Source organism: Piliocolobus tephrosceles, chromosome 2, assembly GCF_002776525.5.
Source record: "Piliocolobus tephrosceles isolate RC106 chromosome 2, ASM277652v3, whole genome shotgun sequence".
Classification (NCBI taxonomy): domain Eukaryota; kingdom Metazoa; phylum Chordata; class Mammalia; order Primates; family Cercopithecidae; genus Piliocolobus; species Piliocolobus tephrosceles.
The window spans coordinates 162,827,393-162,851,745 of NC_045435.1; the positions used below are offsets into that span (position 1 = coordinate 162,827,393).

The following is a 24,353-nucleotide window of genomic DNA, read 5'->3' on the forward strand; positions in this document are numbered from 1 at the left end:
CACAGGGGTAGTTCGCATAGATCTTCTTCCATTCTGTGGGTTGTCTCTTCACTTTGTTGATTGTTTCCTTTGCTGTGCAGAAGCTTTTTAACTTGATGTGATCCCATTTGTCCATGTTCACCTTGGTTGCCTGTGCTTGTAGGGTGTTGCTCAAGAAATCTTTGCGCAGACTAATCAGTGTCCTAGAGATTTTCCCCAATGTTTTCTTTTAGCTGTTTTCATAGTTTGAGGTCTTATATTTAAGTCTTTAATTCATTTTGATTTGATTTTTGTGTGTGGTGAGAGATGGGGTCTAGTTTCATTCTTCTGCATATGCATATCTAGTTTTCCCAGCACCACTTAATGAAGAGACTGTCTTTTCTGCAGTATATGTTTTTGAAACACTTGTCAAAAATAAGATCACTGTGGATGTGTTACTGTTGGCTTTTATCAGAGATGTGGTGAGGTTTCCAAAGCAGACCGTGCAGTAAGTAGATCGAACTTTCTAGAGAGATTCTGTGAGGCAGTGGACATAATAACCAGAGTTCACCTGGCAAAGGCACAATGTAGGTCTCCTTGGGGAGGGCCCCTTCTCCCCACCTTCCATGGAGCCCAGCCAGTCTGGACCCCTGTGGCCTGGGTGTTCCCTGGGCAGGTGAAGAGGGCCAGTCCTGGCCACATGAGCAGCAGGCATGGACAGTGGGGCCCTAGTAGGAGTGGAAGCCCAGGGAGACCTGTGTAGGGAATGTGAAGAACCTGTCTGGGGCCTCTGAAGACTAAGGCATTCAGAGGAGGACTCATTTCTGATGAGTTCTTGGTTGGTGAAGGTTGGTATTTAGAGTAAAATGTGACCTCACTTTCAGCCACAGTTTAAGACAAGTATTATTATTTGGTTACTCTCGTTTTAGTAACAAGGCTCTGCTGGTGGACAGTGCTTGAGAAAGCTGTGTTCCTTCTCTGCATTCCCCAGTGCCAGTGTCTGTCTCTGGCCTGAGACTCTGCATCCCTGGTTGCAGCAGCCACCCCCACACAGGCTGAACCAGGCAGGCAAGGAACAGGGACCTTCTACCTGCTGGGAGGTTTGGTTAATGACAGTCTCACACATGCTGAATCTTCCACCCTTGGTGAGCTTCTAGGGAAATTCAGCCCTTTTCTCAGGCTCTAGATCCAGAAGAAAATATTATAATAACAGTATGTCATCCCTTGTCAAATTCCAAGGCTTTTGCTCCTCAGGCTCTCAGCCTCCTTGGGTTTCTAACAACCTCATCACCAAATGCCAACAAAGCACTCCATGTCTAATGCATGGGTGGGGCTCACACTGGCCAACAGGAGCCCTTTGTGACAACAGAAAGAGGCTGGCTGGCTGCCCAGGTGGGCACCCCTAGGCAAGGAAGAAGGATGTTTCTCAGGCAAGATTTATGAGCTCTGCATTCTGTTAAGAGAACCTGAGGTAGTAAGTGGCAATTGGGCTGCCATGATATTTTTAATGTAATTTTTTTAATTATAATTTTTTATCTTCATTTGAAAATAATTAAAAAAAATAAACTCAATAAAAATTTCCTGTAGTTCAATTAATGCAGTATTGTCAATATTACATTGTTTTTTCCTTTCAATGCATAGTCATTTGAACACTATGTTCTTTTTCCACTAAACCTTATGTCATATTTATTTCCCCACATCATAAAACCTCACTGACCCCCTCAGTGGCTGCATAATGTCCCCTTCTATAGGTGTATCCAAATGTGCTTGACTGTGTCCTTGTAGTTAGATAGGGCCATGTGATTATCATATGTCAGCATGCTTCTGTTGTTCTTTTTAATGCAATGGCAATTAGTACAAAAGTCTTTGAATTTTGGTTACCTTTCGCTGGAGTCTATTTACTGGGACAAAGTCTATGGTCATTTTGAAAACTGAGATACATTTTGCCAAGCATCTTGCTAACCATTCGTGACAGTGTACTCTCCTAGCCCTGTCAGAGAGCCACCTTCACACATGGGGAATTGAGGGTCTCAGTGTATTCAACAGACTCGGGAGATTTAGACTGTATTTCCTGTAGAAGTGAGAACTTGATTTCAGCTTGAGACTCTTGTTCAGTGAAATGGAAAATCCTGCACTCTAGTATCACCTAGGAAAATGGTCTTTCCTTTAAAAAAAGAAAAAAGTTTTGAAGCTGTGTGCCATTGATAGCTTAAAAAGAGATTTACATAACTAGAATATGAAAAAGTACACATAAGCCATCTTTACAAAAAAATTGAAAAATATGGGCATGAAAAGCTGTACCCTTCAATTGTGAATGTTTTTCAAAGCCATAAAAGTAAAGATTCTTCAAGAACCACTGCTCCATCTTTACACTAATAATACATTTGTCAAGAGATTTAAAAAATTGCCTGGCAGATGCTCATGTTTATTGTACATAAGAGAGAAGCATTTCTGTACATCCAAGAGAAGGTGCCCTGGTTGGCTGAGTTCATCGATCTTGGAAGGATTGTCTTTCAGAAGGGCTGCTTCGAAGTGCCTGGTTTCTGTACCTTTCCAGCATCGGTTCTGCTGGATGTGTTTCTGTTTGGGAACTGAGAAGGATGTGAGCTGAGGGTCTTTAGGGTTGAAGGGACTGGGAGAAAGCTGCAGCCGAGCCTGGGGTGGGTCCAGGCTTCTGAACACCACATAGTTCACTTCAGCTTTGGCTGCTGACCCACGGCCCCCCAGAGAGCCAGGGTAAAAGGAAAGGAGGGCTTGGCATAGGCTCTAAAGAGGTGGTGCCCAACACTGGCAAGATTGGAGACTTGGTGGGTAATGGAGGCTCTCCTGCTGGCATCAGGGAACCACACAGAATAGGGTGGTTTCCTCTCACAGCATGGGGAAGGCCGAAGGCTGCCAGGGATGGAATGTGATGTCTCAGAGGCCTGAGCCAGCCATCTCTCCAATGCAGTCTGCTCAGCAAGCTGTCTTTACACATTGCCCTTAACTAGTGGCACCAGTTCTCCTGGCTGGCAGGTGAGAGGCCAGGGAGGAGGGCCTGACATAAGCCTGGGCTTCAGCGAGGAGCTGCCTGCAGTTTCCCAGTTGCTACCAGAATAAGGCCCCAAAGTCTCTGCCAATGTGCATGACTTTGAGGTCTGCCAGATAGATGAGAAGCTTTTCTTAGGTCAGAGTCAGTCATCACAGTGTTGATTTGGGGCCAAATTGTATCCCCTCTGTCATCAGGAAACTGGAAAGAACTTCATGAGCAAGACAAAATTTGAGAACAGATTTCTAGTTCTTTCATCTGACATTTATTGAGAATGTCTAGGGGACTAAAAAGGTTAAAAATGTATGGAACAATTGAAGCCAGTTTTATGTGCAGTTTCAGCATTCACATTTGTCCACAGACATTTCAATTCAGGTGGGTGGGGGGTATGCACACATACACAGCACACACGTGCACATGCGAACACACACGTGCATGCACACACACACACACACACACACAGCAGCCATGTCTCGAATCCTTTCCATTTTAATGCCTAGCAGCCTATCCTTTGGCAGCTGGTTGGGCTAAGCAGATGATTGATAAGTAAGGTGTACCATCCTATGTGGGAACTGGGGTGTGCATGTCTATATGTCTGGGTGTATATCTGTGTGTATGTGCGTCCTGATTTTCATACATCTGATTGCTCACTCATTTCATAGATATTTGTTGGGCACCTTTTATATGCCAGGCATTGAATAGTGATGTACAAGTCATGCTCCTGAGTGGGAACGGGACATAAAGGAATAAGTAAATTCTCAGGGAGAGGCTGGGGTAGAGATTGGGGAGACTCATCAAGGTGAGGCCAGCTCCAATAAGGGCTCCTTTACAAAGTCATCTGTGAGGTGGGACCTGGATGAAAAGAAGGACCAGTCCTAGGAAGGGCAGGGACCGAGTACACAGGCAGAGGAACAACAACAGTCACAGCCTTGAGGCTTCACTGAGGATATAGCACAGAGATATGTATCCTTGCCCCGCTTTCCTTTTGTAGTTAATTATCTCTTCTTAGTAGGAATTAAAAAGTAATAAAATACTCTTGTGAAAATAAAACATAGTAAATGGAAAAGGGTCAGGAATAAAGGAAAAGAGAGGATTCCTTATATTTGTAATTGAGTGCAGAGAAGTCCTGTTTTGTTTCTTTTTAAATGGTGCCTGTGTGTAAGCGTTTTTAATTGGAGAAGAAAAAGCCACATAATTTAATGCTCAAAAATGTGTGTGCCTATTATGTGTCAGACACAGGGATAAGTGGTTTGCATTTATTATCTCGTAGAAACCCTATATACAACTCTACAATTGGTCACGATATCGTGAATGTTTGCATGAGTAAACATAGAGGGAAAATACGGCTTGCTCACAGTACACGATACCAAGTGACAGAGCTGGAATTCACACCCAGGTCTGACTCCAAAGCCTTGATTCCTAGCAGTTATGCTCTGTGGACTCCTTTGGGGGCAATTAATTCATGTCCCCATTCGACAGAAGAGGAAAGTGAGGCTCAGAAAGGTTAAAGAATATGCCCAAGGTTGCTCAGCTGGTAAGGCAGGAGCAGCTGCATAATTTGTGGGTCCCAGTATAAAATGGAAACAAGGGGCCCCTTGTTTAAAAATCATTAAGAAAGTTAAGACAGCCACAGCAGAGCGTTCAACCAAGATGGGGCCCTTCTGAGCATGAAACTGGTCGTAGAGCCAGGGCTGAAGTTCCGGTCTCCCTGACTCCTCACCAGCCCCGCCTCCTTCCAGCTGAATTTCCAACCTGATAGTTGTAGACCCATAATAGCAACTGATGAAATGTAAAAAGAATATGAATTCCTAAAAGCAAGAAGCAAGACATTCTTTTCTGGTTTTGACTTAGAAGTTGTCCAGCCTGGCACAAGTGCTGGCTCTGCACCAACTGGTTGTGGGAACTTCAGAAAGTGACTCTCTCTCTCCCCGATCCGGTTTCCTCTCCCGTAAAGGAGGATAACATTCTCTCACGGAAGTTTCAGTACCTGCCCTAGGAGATCCAGGAATAGTCCTTTCCTTGTCTCTCCTGAGAGCAGGATTTGTGACAAGGAACCAAAAATTGGAAGCCTAATAAAATAGCCCATGTTTCTTAACCACTCATTGTATGTCAGGTACTCTGCTAAGCATTTCACATTTATCATCTTACTTAGTCATCTCAACATCCCCACGAGATGTAGTTGTGCTGTTTTCACACTTTGCAGATGAGAAAATTGAGGCACGGAGAGGTTAAGTAATTTGCCCAAGGTGCAGCATCTGGTAAGCAGAGAAGGCAGGGCCTGGAGCTAGACATCTGACCCCTTACTTTCAGTCTCTGCACTCTGTTGTCTAAGTGACACCTTGGCCCTACCCACTGTTGGGTCCTGAGGAACTCATCACTAGAGGCCATGCAGAGAGCGGAGAGAAGGCGAATCTCAGAAGTCAGCTTCTGTCACTCCTTTCCACAGAGGCCTTGAAGAGTCTGTTTCTGATGCTCTAAATAACCCACTCCCTGGCCCAGCATCCAAGGTCCTTGTCATCTGGCCCCAAAGTGCCTCACCCCACACCAGGGCCCCATGAAGCCCTCCTGAGCCTCACATATGTCTGCACCTTCTGAGGCATGGCAGCTGCTGGGTTGTACACTCAGAAATGGAAGTACTATTCACATCATTTCCATCTGAATGGCACCACTTGAACCTGGAGCTGTACAGACACAGGGCCCTGAAGAAGACACCCTGGAGTTCTCTTCTAGTCCGGCATTCCCCTCATTCTGCAATGCTGTATTAACTGTGTCTGTTATTTTCTAGAATATATTGTGATGTTTTGACATCTGGGGGCCTTACTGACCCTGGAGGGACTGCTCCTCTTGGGATTGGCTGATTCTCAGAGATCCTAAACATCTCACCCTCTCACTTCTTATATGCACTCCAGGCAATCTGGAGCCTACACCCCCAAACATCCCTTTTTGGGGCTCTCACAGTCTGGGACACCATTCACCTGCCCTAATCACCCCAGGGTCAGGTACCAGACAACTATGCCCAAGAACTGGCTGGAATTATTCAAACTAGCCAACATTAAAATGCTTTCCCTGCCTTACTTGTTTCTTCCCATGGAAGCCACAGTAAAGCCTTGTGCCCACAGTTTCTCACCCTCCTTCTGCCTCCTGGCTGACACTGGTTCTCCTCTGCCCCCTCCCCTGCCTGTGGTGTGGCATGCTCCCTGAATCTGAATCTGTCCAGTTGCAGGGTTAACACTCTTAAATTTTACTAAATAGAATTGAACTAAACTTCAATGAATTGAAGTTAGTTCCCTCTGGTGTGGCCCTGTCAGTGGTGACACCTGCATGGATTGATGGAGGGGTGGCTCTCAGGAGTATTCTGCTGTTCAGGAAATGAACACCAGGACTAGCCCAGCTGCTGAATGACGACTTTGAAGCAGTCTGGATACTTCACACCCACACTAAACATCCTATGTATGGCTCCTTACTGGTCCTGCAATTAAATCCAAACCTCTTCCCCAGCATTCATCATCTGACCTTCATTTACCTATGCAGCCCATCTCTGCTTCCTGACCTGCCCCCAATTCAGATGCACTGGATGGTCAATGGAGATGACGGCATTCACTGCTGAGCAAAGGTACCCTTCTAGCTTCTTCCAGTAGGAGAGGAAGACCCTTGGTGCCCAAATCAAAGCCACCCATCCCTTAGAGAAAGTCCTAAAAGATGGCAGGTAGTGAATGCTTGCAGATCTGGCTGCAATGTCAGCTGCCTGAACAGTTCCTGTTCTGGGGTACCCCATTCCCATCCCTCTCACTCCACAGAATCCCAATATCCAGCCACTCACTTTGTGTGAACCCAGCAATTTCCTAGAAATCCTGATGCATCTCCAGCCATTGGAAGCTGAGACCAGGAAGAACCGGAGGCTCCTGCGCGTGCACATTTAAGGAAGGAAGCATGTCTTTGCCACACCTGCCTCTTTCCCTTTTATTCTTCTGCATCGTTTTTGACCACAGAATTGGGACAATGGACTGAACATCTTAGATTACAAGAGCCCCAAAGCCTATGCTTTCCAGAAATCTCTTAGATTAGCTTTATTCCCTCTCTAGGCATCTAATATAAAACTTCCAAGTGGTTAATGTTCTCCTGATAAGAAAACATAAGATACCCAAATGTAGAGGTAGTTATAATAAAATCATCATCTTTCTAAATTCTTAATCCACAAAGAAGGGGTTTAAATCCCAATAGCTTTTTCAGGAATACTTACAGGGTAATTTAGGCCCAATTATTAAAACAGTGGGCAGGCTGCTCCCTTTCTCTTCACTTAAGAAAAAAATTGAACCACAATTCATAAAGTAGTCTCTAGGCCCTTTATAAACTAAAAAGATTTTGTGTCCAAGCAGGACAGTTCAGAGAAGTTTGAGACACTCATGAACCAATGGGTGGGCTATTTCCATCCCGAGCCTTCGTGGGAAGGTCTCTGTGTTAGATCCTTAGCCTGGCATATCTCGTGCTACCATAAGCCCAGGAGGAGATATAATTTTCCCCAATCTGCAGACGAATCAATGGAGGCTATAAGATGACGGCAGCTTTGTTAGATTCGCATGACTCACATTTGGCAGAGCTGAGATTCAAGCCTGGATTTCTGCAGTCTTCAGTGTCAAAGCAAACCTCCAGCCCATAAGCTGTCCTCAAGGTCAGACACTGATAAAACTGACAATACTTCTTGATCTTTTGCCAACATTGGGATTATCACTGTTTTGTTTTTAAATATCAGCATAAATTGAATGTCAAACATGAATCTGTAAAAATTATAGTTGTCTCAGTTCTGGCAAATCCTCGGAATAATGGAGGAGCTTTTGTGAAAACAGCTATGTGGCCTGTAATCCCAGTACTTTGGAAGGCCGATGTGGGTGGATCACCTAAGGTCAGGAGTTCAAGACCAGCCTAGCCAACATGGTGAAATCCCATCTCTTCTAAAAATACAAATATTGGCTGGGTGTGGTGGCAGGTGCCTGTAATCTCAGGTACTAGGGAGGCTGAGGCAGGAGAATTGCTTGAACCCGGGAGGCAGAGGTTGCAGTGGGCTGAGATAGCACCATTGCACTCCAGCCTGGGTGACAAGAGCAAAATTCCATCTCAAAAAAAAAAAAAAAAAAAAAAAGAAAGCTATGTGGCCTTGGGTAAGTCACACCAATTCTTAGCCATGGTTTTATCGTTTGTGCAATTAAGGTACCACTCCCCCACTGAGTCCCTGAAAGGATTAAGTGAAAGGATAGATGTAAAAGTGCTTGACACCTTGTCAATGCTTACTCATTGATTTCCTCTTCTTTCTTGCAATAAGTGTTATTGAATAAACGATAATTTACCAATAATATATCGATTGGACGTAGTCCTTATGTTTGTTGCTGAAATGACTCTGCATGTAATCCCCCCAAAATCCGAGGTGGTAGATACAAACTTTGTAGAAGATGAAACTGAGGCTTACAGAGCATAAGTGATTTGCCCAAAGTTACACAGTAAGTGGTAAGCGTGGGATTTAAACTCAGGTATGCGGAATTAAACATTCACGCTTTTAAGAACCATGCTATCCTAGCCTCCAGGAGATGAGGAGGGACAGACACATCGAGTGGTAAAGGCTGAACTTGATGACTTGCCTTTTGCTCTCTTAACCCCACCCCAACTCCTTCTTGGAAAATGGAAGATGTTTGTATGAGCGTCTCACTCTCTCAAGGACACTGTGCTCAGAAAGCTTCATTGATTTCTTTTACTATATGGTTGCAATTTTGCCTGCTCCTCATAAACGCTCAAAAACAAGCCTCTTGAGGCCACCAAAGCAACTGGCAATTGTGATGCTCCTAAAACTCTTTTATACCTGATTCTCCCTGGTGGCCAGAGAGGGCCCTGCCCTCCCAGCTAGGTGGTGAGGGAGAGGATGAAGACCCTAGAGGATTGTGCTTCCTGGCTTTTCCCTTCACGATTTACTTGCTTGTTTATTTGAACTCCTTTTCAAAAGATTTGAGGTGGAATTTCTCATCATAGATAACCACCAAAGTATCTAGATGAGAAAGAGATGCCTGCAGCCTCTGCCGAATAAAGGAAATCAGTGAGTTGGGTGTCTTGGATTTCTCCAGAGAAGAGGCTTCCAGAGACCGTGACCAGAGGGGAGGTATTGTGAGAGGGCTCTCCTGAACTAGCAGAAACAGGAGAACCTCAAGACTGGTGCTGCAGGGTGCACACCAAGCTCCTGCTTCCAGCACAAAACTGCTTTCTCCATTTTCAATTTACAGAAAGGGACTTTATGGAGGGTTTGGGGAGAGAGGAGAGAGAGATGGTTCTATATAGAGAAGGGATAGATGGTTCAGCAGAAGTGAAGATACAGGCAGGTGGGGTCAGTACCAGAGAAGCTGCAAACAAGCCATGGATTCTGTCTGCAGCTCAAGAAGTGCTAAATGTCTGGGGCTACCCAGACAAGAACTATGCTTTCCTACCCTCCAGGATACCCAGACAAGGTTAAATGTCTGGGGCTACCCAGATCCGCCCAGCAAATATTTCCTATCAAAAGATAGCCTGTAGGATTCTGTCACAGTTTCTACCACTAGTGAGCATCTACTCTGTGCCAGGCACTGACTAGCACGATGGGGCCTCAGAGGCACCGTGAAGCTTGGAGTCTAATGCTACAGTCTAATGTTGAAAATACTGCAGAAGCATGGAGGAGAGAGGGCACCGACCTAGACTGGAGAAATCCCAGAAGGCCACATGGAGGAGGTGGCAAGAGGGATGGTGATAGAAAGGGAGCCTCAATTAGAAGAAACAGCACAATCAAATACACAGTGACACAAAACATTTTGTACCTAGGACACTACACGGTTGGCCATGTGTGTGGAGGGCTTCCCATAGCACTATGACTTTAGATCCACCAGACAAAAAGCCACCTTTTGCTCCAGTGGTTTGTCCTTAAGATTGCACTTGAGGCTTTTGGAGCATGGGCTGCAGCAACTTCATGATCTCATCCTCTGGAAGGGGATGGGCTAGTCCAGATACAGCTCCTAAAGACTATGAGGCAAATAACATAGAATTGGGGATATTCTCCTTTACAATTAGTCACTCTCATCCAAACATCCTCTTATTGTAAGTACCCCAGGGATGAATCTCACAACCGTAATGTGCACTATCTTCCTGTGAGACACTCTGAGAAAACCCCGTAAAGGGCAGCTGGTGACCATGGGGGCTCAGAGCTAAAGTCAGATTGCAAAGGTACCTGCAATGTGTCAAAGTTGCGATGCATGGGGGCAGATTGTCTTCTTCCCTGCCAGGGAACAACATTGATCAGTCTCTACTGCATACAATGCACACATTTTCACACTCAGTCCCTACCTCAGTACTGTAAGGTCAGTGCTATGGTTCCCATTTTCTTGATGAGATGCCTGAGGCTTGGAGACCTTCAGTAACCTGCTCGAGAACTTCCTGACCTTACAAAGACAAGCCAAGATTGTTGCTGCATCTGCTTCACACATGCTTCCCTGAGGCTTCCCCCAATGCACTTGTCCTTGATATTCAGGCCTCAGCTCAGAGGTTAACTCTCAAGCTAAAGGAGCCCCTCACTATCACTGGCTTTTCCTTTCATAGCACTTACTCCTCTCTGTGAGAGCAGCACAGGCTTATTCATCACCTGCCTCTCTCCCTAGGCTCCTGACTTGTTCACTGCTGTACCCTTTGTACTCCAAGCAGAGCCTGGCACATAGAAACAAACCCTGAACAAATGGTTGCTCAGTGAACAAAGCCATCTGGCTAGCCCCAAAGACCAGCCTCTTCCAAGATACTGGTATCACATGGTGGTGCCAGTGGCCCACTGGGAACTGAGGAGTCTTATGGTAACTGCAGCCTGATACCGAGTCCCACAATGAAGGACTTTCTGAGTTTCTCATGGGTGAGGTCAGGCAACTTACAGATTTTTATTTCTACTTCAGCAAAGGGATATCATCTAGCAATGTTGTATGTGACAAACATTTGGGATTAGTAAACTAATAGCACCCATAGCTCACATTGCTTGATGACTCAGAATCACTCTTCTGCACGTAAATCTGGCTGAGGATGGCTGCACAGCCATCTCAGACATGTGTCCTCGCAGAGCATGGGATGCCCGCTGTGGCAGGCAAACACACGTCATCAGTCACTGGGAGCCTGCCTGGAGTCCGCTCTGACTTTCAGGTGCTGCTGTTATTGTATCAGTCAATTCCTGTGTACACTCACTTGTAGAGTTTGTATGTGTTGATTGCTCTGTTCTTGCATGGTGCCATTTTAATTGTGATTTTGTTCTTCTCTAATGCTTTATCATCTCCACATTATTGTTTCACTAAAAAGCAGTGACAAGACCATGAGACCTACTTCAATGACTCACAGTTCTGAGTGTCTGAGAAGCATTTCACCCTACCTTGTGACCTCATGAGATGCCTGAACAACCATGCTTTCTTTTGTTTTATAACAAGGCACATGCCTTCCTAAAAATTACCACGTGAGGCAAAGTTGAAAAATGGGGCGAGAGGCACAACACTCAAAAATATCATCAGTGGCACGTTAAAAAAAGGAGAAAGAGAAAACATTAGCACAATATTACACAAATACTACAATAATTATGGCACCTTACCTTGAGGAGATCTGACATTTGCCTGTGAAATGAATGTAAGAAGGGTTGCCTCCCCCAGATACTGAAATAATCTGTACCACAAGCCCCCGTGACACAAATTTACCTATATAACAAACCTGTACTTATATACCTAAACCTAAAATAAAAGTTAAAAAATACACTTTGAGATACTAAAGAAAAGGTTGGGGATGGTGGGGGTTGCCTCTGGTGTGTTGTTGTGAAGTCCTTGAAGGAGTATCTGGGAAATGAATGAAAAGTTGTGACTGCAGCCATGGACAGGTGTGGCTCACAACACTGGTGAACTGAGTAGCTGGTATATGTTTGAGGGTGTGACTGTGTGTGTGTGTGTGCGCTCATGTGAGTGTGCATGTGCCTGCACATGTTTTATGTGTTCCTGTGTGGCTCAGTGCAGCTGGGTGCAGTTTTCTGCATTTGCCTAGTATTTCTCAGGGAGGAAACTTTGCATAAGCAAATGTAAAACTGCCATTATTCTCAGACTGTTTCCTAATATCTAATATATGTGTTGGGGCAAATAATTCATTGGAACAAATTCACACTTCTGAAAGAAATGTTCCAGCAGAACTGACTGCACCTGATTCACTTTTCATCCTTTCCTTGTTTGTTTAGACTGGACCAAAAGGATTGAGTACCAGCCTGGCTCCGGGAGCATGGCCCTGTTCCCCAGCATCCACCTGGAGATGTGCGATGGAGCCGTGTCTTCCCTCCAGATCGTCGCAGAGCTGCAGACTAATTACATTGGGAAGGGTTGTGACCGGGAGACCTACTCTGAGAAATCCCTTCAGAAGTTATGTGGTAGGTTTTTGCCTTTTGGGATTTTTTAAATTAATTGCTTTTAAATGATGTATACCCAAAAAAGCATATCTTATTATCTTAGGGAAGAATCCGCCCTCCCTTCCTGCACCGATATGTGTAACTCCTGGATGGATTTTAAGTTTACTTATGGCAGATGGGTTGGAAGGCTCAGCTTTTGGCACTAGACTCCTGACTCAGACTCCGTTTATTAGTTATGTGACTTTGGGCAGGTGACATGGAAAGGCAAAGCCTTTGCTCTTCTTTGGTAAAACAGGGATTAAATGGCACAATACTTTCAAGAGTACCTAGGGCAGGGTCCAAAGAAACACGAGTTCCTTTCTGCCCCACTGGTTTAGAAGAAGCTACCAGACCAGACCCAATACGAAGAGTTAATAGTGTCAGTCAGCTGGAAAGAGATTGGTCTCCTCCCCAAAGCGCCAGCTATATAATTTGTGGGGCCCAATGCAAATGAAAATTTGGGGCTCTTTTTCAAAAATTAACAAGCGTTTTAAAACAGAGAGAGCAAAGCATTAAACCAAGTATACACAACTAAGCATTGGACCCTATGTGACTACTCAGGTTGTTATTGACAAAGCTGGTCTTGCCAAAGATGGAGTCTTTCCCTACTCAGTATCACAAAGCCAATACACAAAACCAAAAGTGAGTGTTAAGCAGTGCAGGCTTTATTCAATGGCCGTGGAATTGAGAACCAGGAGCATGGCTCACAATCAACTTCTCAACAAGTGAGGGTGAGGGGCTTAAGATACAGGATTTCTCTAATGAAGGAGTTGACATGAAAAGCAAAGGAAAGAATATTCATGTCTTTTCCAGAAATGGGTGGTGAACCTCCTGGAACCAGTAGTACTGCCTCCCTTTTAGTCCTTTTAAGGCTTCTTCCAGTCATTGTCGTGGCAATTGTCATTTGTCATGGTGCTGGAGGGAGTACCATTTAGCATGGAAATAAGATTATCATGAAGCCTGAGGTCTTTTTGAAGTCCTTTGGTCAACTATCTTGGTTCTATGTACCAGTCTCAGCTGGTCTGGTTGCAAAGGGAACTGTTTATCACAGGCGTTCTGTGTGTTAAAGATAAGCAAAGTTAGGACAGGGTAGAAATTCAACTCTGTCGTGTAGTCATTGCCCTGGGTAACAAGGTCACATGCCCACGAAGCTGAGTCTGTCTGCCCACAGCAGCGAAGATCTTGGGGTGAGGGTGAAGGTGGACAAAGGAAGATACTCACTTGTGAGGGACAGAGAGGGCTTGTCATCTGGCTGTGAGATGGCACCCCAAGAAAGGAGGCAGGCTGGGAGTTAGGAAGCAAAACTGATGGAGGAGTGCTCTGAAAGGTGGATATGGAGGAAAGCCAGCTTCACTGGGCACCTGCTGTGCGTGCCCTGCCAGCCTCTTCACATGCATTACTTTATTTAGTTCTCCTGTCTTCACCATGAGGAGGTCACCCATCCCATTTTAGAGATGAAAAATTTGAGGCCCAGAGAGTGAAAATGACCTGCCTAAGGTCACACAGATAGAAAGCAACAGAGCCAGGAATTGAAAGTAAGTCTGTCTGAATGATGGGTGTTTTAGCTCAGTATCCACTAAGGCTATCCATCCAGGCCTCTGGAGCTAGAATGTAAATCTCTCAAGTGAGTCTGTGGAATGAGAAAATGAGCATCTCATAAGGTGAGAAGCACCTCAGGTGCTTTGTAACTCAGACTGTGGACGTGTTGATGGGCCTCCTTCGCTCCTACTCCTGCACATAGTTCATTTCTTCCTTGTTCTCTCCCAAAATACTCAGGAACTCACACTGGACTCTCCAGCCATGTTTGGGAGCTTAGGAAAGGGCTTACTCTTACACTGGGCTTGTATTTGGAGGTAACCGCATCTCCTCCAAAAGAAAGGGAGGCTGCGAATGCACAGTCTAGCCTGCCTTCCCCCAAGGTGGGCCTCTCCACTACTATCTTTGGGGCAGTTCTTCTCCCTCAACTTTCACACACACACACACACACACACACACACACACACACACAAGCACACACACCCCTTCACCCACACTGTTCTAACTCAAGGAACCAAGTAAAAATATCTAGAACCGAATGTGAAATAAACCCTGCTTGATATTGTCATGTTCCATTTTTCATGTCACCTGGCTGGCAGGGAAGGCCTATGGGACTGCACACCTCTCCAGAATGATGCAGTAGATCGGAAAAATCACTACAACTTCAATATTCCATACAGCTCTTGCAAAAATGGTTGTAAGGCAGAAAACTGCCTCCAGTCCTCTCCTCCATTCTGTGGCAGAGAAGCCATCTAAGATGACATCTTAGTTTGAAGGAATACCCCATTTTGCTCCCCATGCACCTGAATTAGAAGTCAACTCAACCCCAGGCCACTGGGGTTCGTGTCATTTCCTAAACTCCTCCAGGTTAGAAGAGATGATGGGATCAGCTTGTTAAAGATCAGATGAGCCCAAGGGCACACACTTGTGATTTGATTTTGAATGTTGCTGGGGAGAGATGGGGAGATAGGGAGTGTGATAAGGATTTCCTGAAGGAACAAATTTTCGAACAAAATTGCATCTCATATGTTAACACAGTTCATTCTATCTGTGCTGCCAACATCGCCTGGCAGGACAGGTTAATTCATCCAGCAAGGCAGTTTCCCCCAAGATGTGGCCTTATTTGGTGCTGGGAGCTGCCCTTTGAAGGACAGAAGTCTGTGCTTCTCTCCATAGCACTGCCCCCCACACCTATGAGAATCCTGTCCCAATAACCCTGCTGAGCAGGCTCAGTGCTGCCTCTACGTTAGAAGCCTGGCTTTTGAACTGCACTGGAGGAGAGCTCAGCTAAAAAGGGTGAAAGCAAATGAGTGAGGCCCAGATACAAATCCTATCCTGGGGTCAGCTTCCATGTAGGGACTCATGTTCTCTCCACCCGTAAGGGAAATGTAGGCTGGATCACTTCTACAGTGGAAGCTGGGTTATAATGCCTGACTCCTGTAGGGTACTTTCGGTTCCAGAGACAAGTTTCTGTGGGTCTTCAGTGGATGGTAGACAAGCTTCTTGCTGGGATTCCCAACTGGGGAGCTGCCATGAGCTACATTTGAGCCTCAGTACTCATGTACTTAAATGTACATGAGTACATTTAAGTAATGTACATTTACTTAAATGTAAATGAGTACATTTAAGTAAGCTCAGTACTTAAATGTACTGAGCTACATTTAAGCCTCAGTATTCATGCATTTTTCATCCTACAAATCTTTATTGACTTTGGATGGAAACAGGGAGACCAATTAGGGTATTGGAGCCATGGTCTAAGCAAGAGATAATGAGTTCTGAACCAGGGGAGTGGCAGGAAGGAGGAATTTAAGACAGACTTTGGAGACAAAATCAGCAAGATTCAATGATTGATTAGTTGTCAGGAGTAAGAGAGGAGTCTAAAAAGGTTCTTGTGTGAGTGTCTAACTGAATGAGGGTGCTGCCAACCAGAGCTAGGTATCCAGGATCAAGGGCAGATCTAAGGGACAATGGCAGCAGTTGCCTGTGGTATACCCAGGTGTGGGCACCACATTCTAGCCTGATTCTCAACCCTCCCAAAGATCAGCCTCCACCTGCTGATCCATTACTGCAGCACATTTTGCCCTGATGTTCTGCCTCTGCTTGGTCAGGGCACCTGTTTTGGTCCCTCTGCCTGGCTCCTTCTCATCCATGAGCCTTCACTCACATTCTCCTCCCACTAGGATGGTCTCTCTCCCCTTCACCTCTCCAAACCCTTCCCTCCAGTCAGCATTTGCCTGCCCTCTATGCACACCAGGAGTCAGTCTATGGAGCTACCTTGGTAGTTTGAGTTCTGGAGTCTCCTCTGTGAAGCTGTAGTCATGCAATAACCTCGCCATGGATATCTCCTCAGAGGGTCATCATGGAAATCTGGACATTGCCCACCTGCTTCCTCCTCCTGCAATGTAGGCCCCATCAGGAGCAGCGAGGGAATCTGGTTTAAGTGGGAGTTGGACAATAGCTGGTGTCAAGCCTGCTGTCAGGAGGTACCTGAGTAGATGCAGAAGCACTTGAAATGCCTCTTTGGGCCTAGGGAAGCATTGGATGTCAGGCATATTGCTTCATGGATTTATGCATGGAAACGCTGCCATTCTGCTTTGGACAAAAAAGATGGAGGTTCCCTGAACCTCTGTGTCCCCTTTAGCTTGAGGGGTCAGATGTAACTCAAGTGGACCCCACCTTCCTTTGCTCTACCTGAAGCCAGGCTTCTTAGAGAAGCGGGGCCAACTGCTTATCGCTTCCTCTGAATTCATAGATCCCCATGAAGGACCCTGCCATCTAGGCACCAGACTTTCCAGAGGTGCATGTCACGGAACTATCTTGAGTATGAGATGGCAGAGAAGCCCTCAGTGAGACCTCTTGGCCAAATTAAATTGGACATTAACAACAGCCCAAGAAAAGATCCACTTTGATGGCCCTACATCACTACATATTACAGAAATTAGAAAAGTAGTCAGTGGTGCATATGCCCTTGGTGGCACTGAGGCCAGGAACCTTGGTGGTTCCTCGTAGGGACCACAGGACTCCTGGCTGCTGGCCAGTACCTCCTGTATATAATGTCTGGGTCAGCTGTGTTTTGTGGAGTGAAGAATGCTGAGGGCAGGTCCTGTTGCACAAAAGACCATAGAGTGAGAGTGTGCTGCAAAAATCATGTGGTTTATGTGTCAGAGCAGTGCACATGACCAGACCCTAAGTTGTTCTCAGGATTTATATACTTATGAGCCCAGGAGACTTTTGTAGAGGGCTCGTTCATTCATTCATTCCTGCACAAGTTTATTAATTCAACAAATATCTGTTGAGTATTCAGATGCTGTGCCAACTCTTAAAATAATGTAGAGATTAAAAGACCACGTAGTTCTAATGTTGTATTTCACAGTAGAGCAACTATTGCTAATAATACTGTATTGTATATATCAAAATAGCTAGAAGAAGGGAGTTTGAATATTCTCACCCCCAAAGAAGTGATACATATTTGAGTGGTAGATTTGCTAATTATCCTGAATTGATTATTACCCAAGGTATACATGCATCTAAATATTGCATTGTACCCCATAAATATGTACAATTGTTATGTGTCTATTTAAATGTTTTTAACATATAAAAACAATTCAGCCTTCTGGAGAAGACAGACATGTTAAGAAAATTACAGTGCAATTTTTTAGTAGCTATAAAAGTCCATAGTTTTCCAGGGCACCTTGCAGCTCAGCAGAACTTGTTCTCACTAATAACCACCATCAGAGGTTTTCATACCCTCATAATAGCCCAACTACAGGAAGCCATGATGGATTTCTCTATGACACTGCTAAAGAGCTGGAGCTTCCCAGCATGACATTGTCAGTCTTCTAGTCATAGGCAGTGCCTCCATTCTCGGAGAGGTGAAGTGGGCCTTTTGCTTTAAGCAAAATAGGTGAACACCTGTTGGAAGTCTGATTAGATCCCCACTCATACAACAGCGAAGGGCTGCACACACTGACTCATGGATGCTGACAATGAGCAGTGGGCTTCTTTCTTATGCTTATTTCTTGGAGGTCATTTAAGCAACTACGATACAACATGGCCCGATATGTTGGGGAGGAGGATTTTGCCTGCAGTGGCAAACACATACCAAGCTGGAAAGCAACCAGATATCCATGGCTCTCACTCAGGATCCTGGCCAACCACCCAGATGAAGCAACACCTAGTTTGCTTCACCTAGCAATCCAAGTTTCTGATTCCAGGGCCTTGGAGGAACTCCTCTTTTCTAGGATTCTAGAAGCGAAATGATAGTTTCATTGTGGGATCAATAGCATGTGAACTCCTGAAAGGACATCAGAAAGTCCTCCGTGCCTATGCTTAAGGTATACGGATAGAGAAATGGGAATTTTAACTGCCAATGACAATCACTGATGTGGATTTTCAGTCAGGGTAAGACAGGTTAACAACTGACTGCCAACTTTCACTGTGTTAACATAACAAAGGTTCATTTAACATTTTTACCACGTGTCCTTCGATTGGCTGTGGCTCTGCACTATGTTAGCTCCCCACCAGGATCCAGGAAAATGGAACAGCTTTGATCTAAAACATTGTTGATTTCCTGGTAGATGGCAAAGATGCATGGTGAACCACAGACGGGCTCTTAAGGCTTCTGCAATGATATGACACATGTCACATGCACACGTATGTCATCCATCGGAGCAAGTCTCATGGCCAAGCTGATATCAGTGGGTCAGAGATTTGTGTTGTGAATAGAATACATTCTACCACCACAAAGTCCCGGCAGTCGATACAGCACTTGTCAAGAGGGCCTCCCTCGCTTCCTGTGAGATTCTGCATCACTGAACTCCTCCACCCACTGAGCTTCTTCCTTCAGAAAATAAAAGACTTTCCTTGCATCCCTCAAGGTAGAACTACTTCTGTTGGGTTCATGGCGGCATTCTCATGGCAGTGCCTGGCATAACTTAGACATTATATAAACATCTGTTGGCATAATATGGAGTTGATATTGCCAGTTGTGAGACTATCTTACAGAATGAGGCCTGTGTCCTTGATTATACTGGATCCTCTCCCTGAGATTCCCCACTTATCCCTGCCCTTTCTCATGCCTAGGGGTGGATCCTAAGGAGGCACAACTGGTGGCCCCATGTCAGTCACTCTTGCCACAGGCTCCTTGAAGTGCTAAGGACCCCCTGGCCTCACCAAGGCCATCCAGAGAAGAATGCAAATTCATCAGTTAAGAAGTTCAGACAGTGACTGCCATCCCTAGGCCCCATTTGGGCTTTTGTACCACAGTATGTCCTGAAATCTGCCTCATTCGTTGTGTCTATTTTCTATTTTCTGGCTCTGAGTGGCTTCCCCATCCTGCTAGGGCCCAAGGACGTCAAATTGGACCTCATCCCTGGTTTCAATCCCCAGTACTCAAGCTGCAGCTGCTGTATACAAGACCAGTGTGAACCCTAGCAGCCTGGGGGCACCAGGGACCTTCGCGGAGGATTCCAAAGGAGCATCTGAAATACACCCTGATGTGTAGACAGTGCTGCATCATCACTGCAAGTGATGCATTCTGTTTACCCACTGCCTTCCCAAGGGATCCCTGGGGAGAAGAGAGACAGAAAAACCGTGGAGAAAGTAAATCTTCTCTGTTTGTTTAAGTGTACCAAAAAATGAAATACAATCTGTTAAGTTTGTGGAAGTCTGCACCATCTGGTTAAATGCAGCTTGCTGGTTTCTGGCAGGCAACATCTGCGGGTTAAGGAAAGTGGCCTGCCGCTCCCACTCAGCGGGGAAGACAAAAAGCTCCACATTATGGCTTTGCCAGGGCATATGTCCTCAATGTGCCACTCTGTCAGAGCAGTGGCCTGTGTAGGGAGGTGGAGTCCCGTGTGACTAAGCTGTGCTTGACAGGTCATATGATTGGCCCCCTAAACACTTCTGTGTGGTAGAAAGAACACTAACTGGGTGTCTGAGTGCTGGGCCTGCTTCGAGCTAGCTGTAGCTGTGATTTGGTCCAGTTGTTTCCCCTCTCTGGGCCTCAGTTTCTATGGTTGCAAAATGAGCAGAAGATTACAAGATCTCCCTCCAGGTCCACTGAGGAGGTGCAATGGGGAGCATGGGCTTTGGACCTGGGAAGTCCTGGTGATGGGTCCACTTGCTAGCTGGTTGCCATCCTGGGCTCAGTCTGCCTAGGGCTCTTTATCTGTAACCTGGAATCTTAACAATATTCACTGCACAGAAGAGTATCTAAAAAAACACATGTAAGGCTCTTAATTCAGGCCTGCTACCCATTCTGTTCCTCGTAAGACTTCATAGGAAAACAATAAAGTTCTGTAATGATAAAAAATAAGGTTATGTAGGCCGGGTGCAGTGGCTCACACCTGTAATCCCAGCATTTTGGGAGGCCGAGGCGGGCAGATCACCTGAGGTCAGGAGTTCGAGACCAACCTGGCCAACATGGTGAAACCCCATCTCTTCTTAAAATACAAAAATTAGTCAGACATAGTGGTGCATGCCTGTAATCCCAGCTATTCAGGAGGCTGAGGCAGGAGAATCACTTGAACCCGGGAGACAGAGGTTGCAGTGAGCCAAGATCGCACCACTGCACTCCAGCCTGGGTGAGAGAGTGAGACTCTGTCTCAAAAATAAAATAAATAAAATAAAATAGTTATGTAAATATTAGATATATCTGTAGAATAACCCTGACCAGCACTGGGTTATTTTATAACCAATTTTGTCTCCCAACCTTCCCTTGATGTCATCCCCCATCACCCCATGCATGGTCCTCTCTGCTGTGTACATCTCTCTATATATCCAAACCTGTTTGGAAGGAAATTCACCATCCATTTCTTCACTAGTCTGAGGTATTAATTGAAGTGTGAATTCTATAGGAACAGCAATGTCCTTAGCCAAAAAAAAAAGGATCCTCTGGTGGTGGAGTTTCAAGCCCTGCTAGACCCCACCCTGCTTCCCCTGTGTGGAGGCCCAGCTGCTCCACATGGTGGCAAAGCTGGCCTCTGCAGCCACCACACACACATCTCTGCACCGGGCCCTGCTAGATCACATTGGTCCCATTGGCTTGAGCTAGAAGTCAGAAGCCTTGAGTGCTCAGCCTGCATCTCTCTGGCCACCCCAGGTTTCAGGAGCCAACACACTCTGTGTGTACCCCTGTCACCAGCTGTCTTCACACTGGACAAGTTTTGCTATCATACTCAACTTAATAGGTCAAAGAAGCTATTGCCATGTTGTGTTATTCCAGGGTTACTAGGAAAATGCACTTTCCCCAAAAAAAGTCTATCTCCTACTTCCAAACCACTCACAAATCTCTCTCTGCTACTACCTTGATAGATGTCTTTCTTGGAAATATCTGTGGAGGGTGGTATTAAAGGACAGCAAAATTTTATTGGCCATTAAAACATTTGTATAAATTAGTTTATCACATAAGTAACATGGATATCAATTAAGGAGTTAGCAACAGGGGATGAGAACAGGTTAAGTGTGATGAGAGGCGTGGGGCGTGGACAAGGGGCTGGATGGGCCCACCTGAGCATTGGGTGAATTTCCAGGAGCATCTCATGAGAGCAGTGAGTGGGAGAAAAGGCAATTATAAATATTAACTGAGGGCCTACTATGTGTCAGGTGCAGTAACAGGCAAAATATCTAGGAAATACTCATGTAAATAATGCTGTCAACTCTGCCCACACTTCCCTTTGATAATACAAGCTACAGCATGAGCATGAATTGGGAGATTTTAATCTCCACCTTCACAGACACCACAGTTCCAGAAGCCTCTCCCAGAGTGAACCTGTCATGGTGATAAACAGAGCATCTGGGCCCTAAGGATACATGCTCTTCACATAGCATGACCTTCTGTTGCTAGCCAATGGATATAGACCTGATGATCTCCTCCACAGACTGAGGGAAAACTGGCTGAGTTGAACATTTTCAAACAAGTAGACTGATTTCCAACATGGCACCTTCCTTGAGGAATCTTCAAAGGGTCATTTTAATGGTAGGAGATTTTTTTTTTTTTTTTTTGTAATGGCTGTCTTTGGAACTTATACCCTAGGTAAGATGAGGCTCTGATATACAAAAGTCAAAAATCCAAAGCCTGGGCAATTGACAGGTAATACACACAACCACTGTCCATTAAACCCGTCAGAGTTTATGACTGACTGGTCAGTGCCATCCCAGGAAAGAGCCCCCGTGCCCCTACCCATCCAACACAGGTCACGCTTTAGACTCCCTGACTCTTATTATTTGAAAATGACTGCAAGTTCCTGGCCTTCCTTCCCCTAGCGCCTGAGCCCTGTTTGTGTATGGAGCAGAAGGATGGAAAGAATTCTGTATTTGAGCCTCTGTGGAGAGTCAGCAGAAGCCCCAGACCCACCCAGCAGGACAATCCAGTCTTCTCTGGCAGGCCAGTTGTCGCCTCTCACCTCAGCCCCGCCCTCCACAAAGTTGGTGATTCTTCTAAAATAAACCTGCCCCCACTCCTGCTGCCTCAGATGAAGTCTTCGTGCCTTAACCTGAGTACTATTATAGTAGCAGCAGAAATAATAATGGCAATGATAACGTGATAGCTAACACTGAGCGAACCTTCGCCATGCAGTGAGCATGCTACTGCCTAATGCATTATCTCAGTCAACCCTCACAACTCACTGGGAAGAGGAAACAGAGTCACAAAGGTCAACTGATTTGCTCATAGTCACGAAGCTAGCAAATTTTGCTGCCAGGTGTCAAATTCAAGTTCTGCTGACTTCAAAACTTGTGTTCTCAACCACTGCATCATTTGGCCTCAATAAATATTTGTAAAAAAGTGTAATGAGTGGCTCATGCTCCTTCTCTTGGGATCAGGATATAGAATTTTTCCCAGTCACAGCCCTGATCACATTTTGTCAACTTGCTGGCTCTGAGCTCCTCTATGTCAGGGACTGTGTCTGACTGACCTTCACAGGGCCAGCACCTAGCAGGGGTCTTGGCACATGGTTAGTGCTCAGTAGATGACTGGCAGGTTAACAGATGGATAGGTGTGTGAGCGAATCCATCCACCCAAATCAAATCCTGGCTTTCTCCAGGAACCCTCCCTGCTAGTAAGAGTCCCCAGGGTTTTTCCAACTTTCTAAATTCCTCCAACACTTTTTTCTTGCATCCCATCTTGCCACGTGCAGCACTTTGTCTGTAAGTTACTGATGCCTCCCCAAGAAAATCATAAGTAACTCAGGGGCTGGAATAGCATTTGGCACTTCTTTTCCTAAGTCACATAGCTCAGGGTTAGACACAGACATCTCTGAGTAAGTACACTGAGTAGTTCGTCTTGACCCAGGAGCAGAAAACAGATGAGGACACCGCCCCATTAGGAATGACCCGTTGTCCTTTTTTTCTGGACCCTCTGCAGGAGCCTCCTCTGGCATCATTGACCTCTTGCCATCCCCTAGTGCTGCCACCAACTGGACTGCAGGACTGCTGGTGGACAGCAGTGAGATGATCTTCAGGTTCGATGGCAGGCAGGGCGCCAAAATCCCTGATGGGATTGTGCCCAAGAACCTGACCGACCAGTTCACCATCACCATGTGGATGAAACACGGCCCCAGCCCTGGTGTGAGAGCCGAGAAGGAAACCATCCTCTGCAACTCGGACAAAACCGGTGAGTCTCTAGCCCAGCCCTTCCACCCCTACCCCAGCGGCTGCCCATTTTGTCCCAGATGGTTGGACATGGACACAGCCAAGGAGGATGTGGAAGAAAAGCAGGAGCCTGAGAAGAACCCTGCCAATATATATTCCGGTCTCTGGTTTTCTGGCTGCTGATTTTCCAGGCTTGACTTGAGGTAGAGCAGGAGCAGAAAAGTGGGGAAAGGAGGGGTACAGACACAAAGAATGTAAAAGCTGGAATCAGTGGTTTTCAAATTGGATTCCTCAGAACCCCAGCATTCCCAGAAGTGCTTTAGGTCTGCTGTGAGTGAGATGCGGGTGAGAGAGGTATCTTTATCCCTAATTCAAACAAAGAAGCTCCACCTGGACTGTATTATATACAGTAAGATTTCCAAAAGCCATCTTTTGAATAAAGTACTGCTAATTTAGAATAGCAGTTTGAAAACCTCTGCCATATATAGTAATGATAGCTACCATTCGTTAGGCTTTTCAGCATGCTGGGCCTGTGCAAGAAGTTCACGGCTTGGTAGTTAAAGTCCCCTAACACCTATTGGCTAGGTAACCTTGGCAAGTTGTTTAGCCTTTCCGTGTCTCACTTTACCTGTCTGTAAAAGGGGTGTTTTAGTAGTATCTACCTCATAGGGTTCTCATGAGGATTAAATGACTTCATGAAGTGTTCAGAACAGTGCCTGGCACAAAGGAAGTGTGATAATCTGTGTTAGCTATTAATACTCTAAACACAGGTCTCTATTAGTAATTTTA

At 45.5% G+C, this 24,353-nt stretch overlaps 1 protein-coding gene across 1 annotated transcript in view; it reads left to right on the forward strand.

Annotated features, from left to right (window-relative positions):
* The window catches only part of CLSTN2 (calsyntenin 2), a 637,108-nt gene that overhangs the window by 509,554 nt on the left and 103,201 nt on the right, over positions 1-24,353 (forward strand). Inside the window, exons 6-7 of the mRNA XM_023192121.1 lie at positions 12,234-12,419; positions 23,338-23,586. Coding sequence (XP_023047889.1) covers positions 12,234-12,419; positions 23,338-23,586 — 435 coding nt within the window. The remainder of the gene's footprint in view (positions 1-12,233; positions 12,420-23,337; positions 23,587-24,353) is intronic.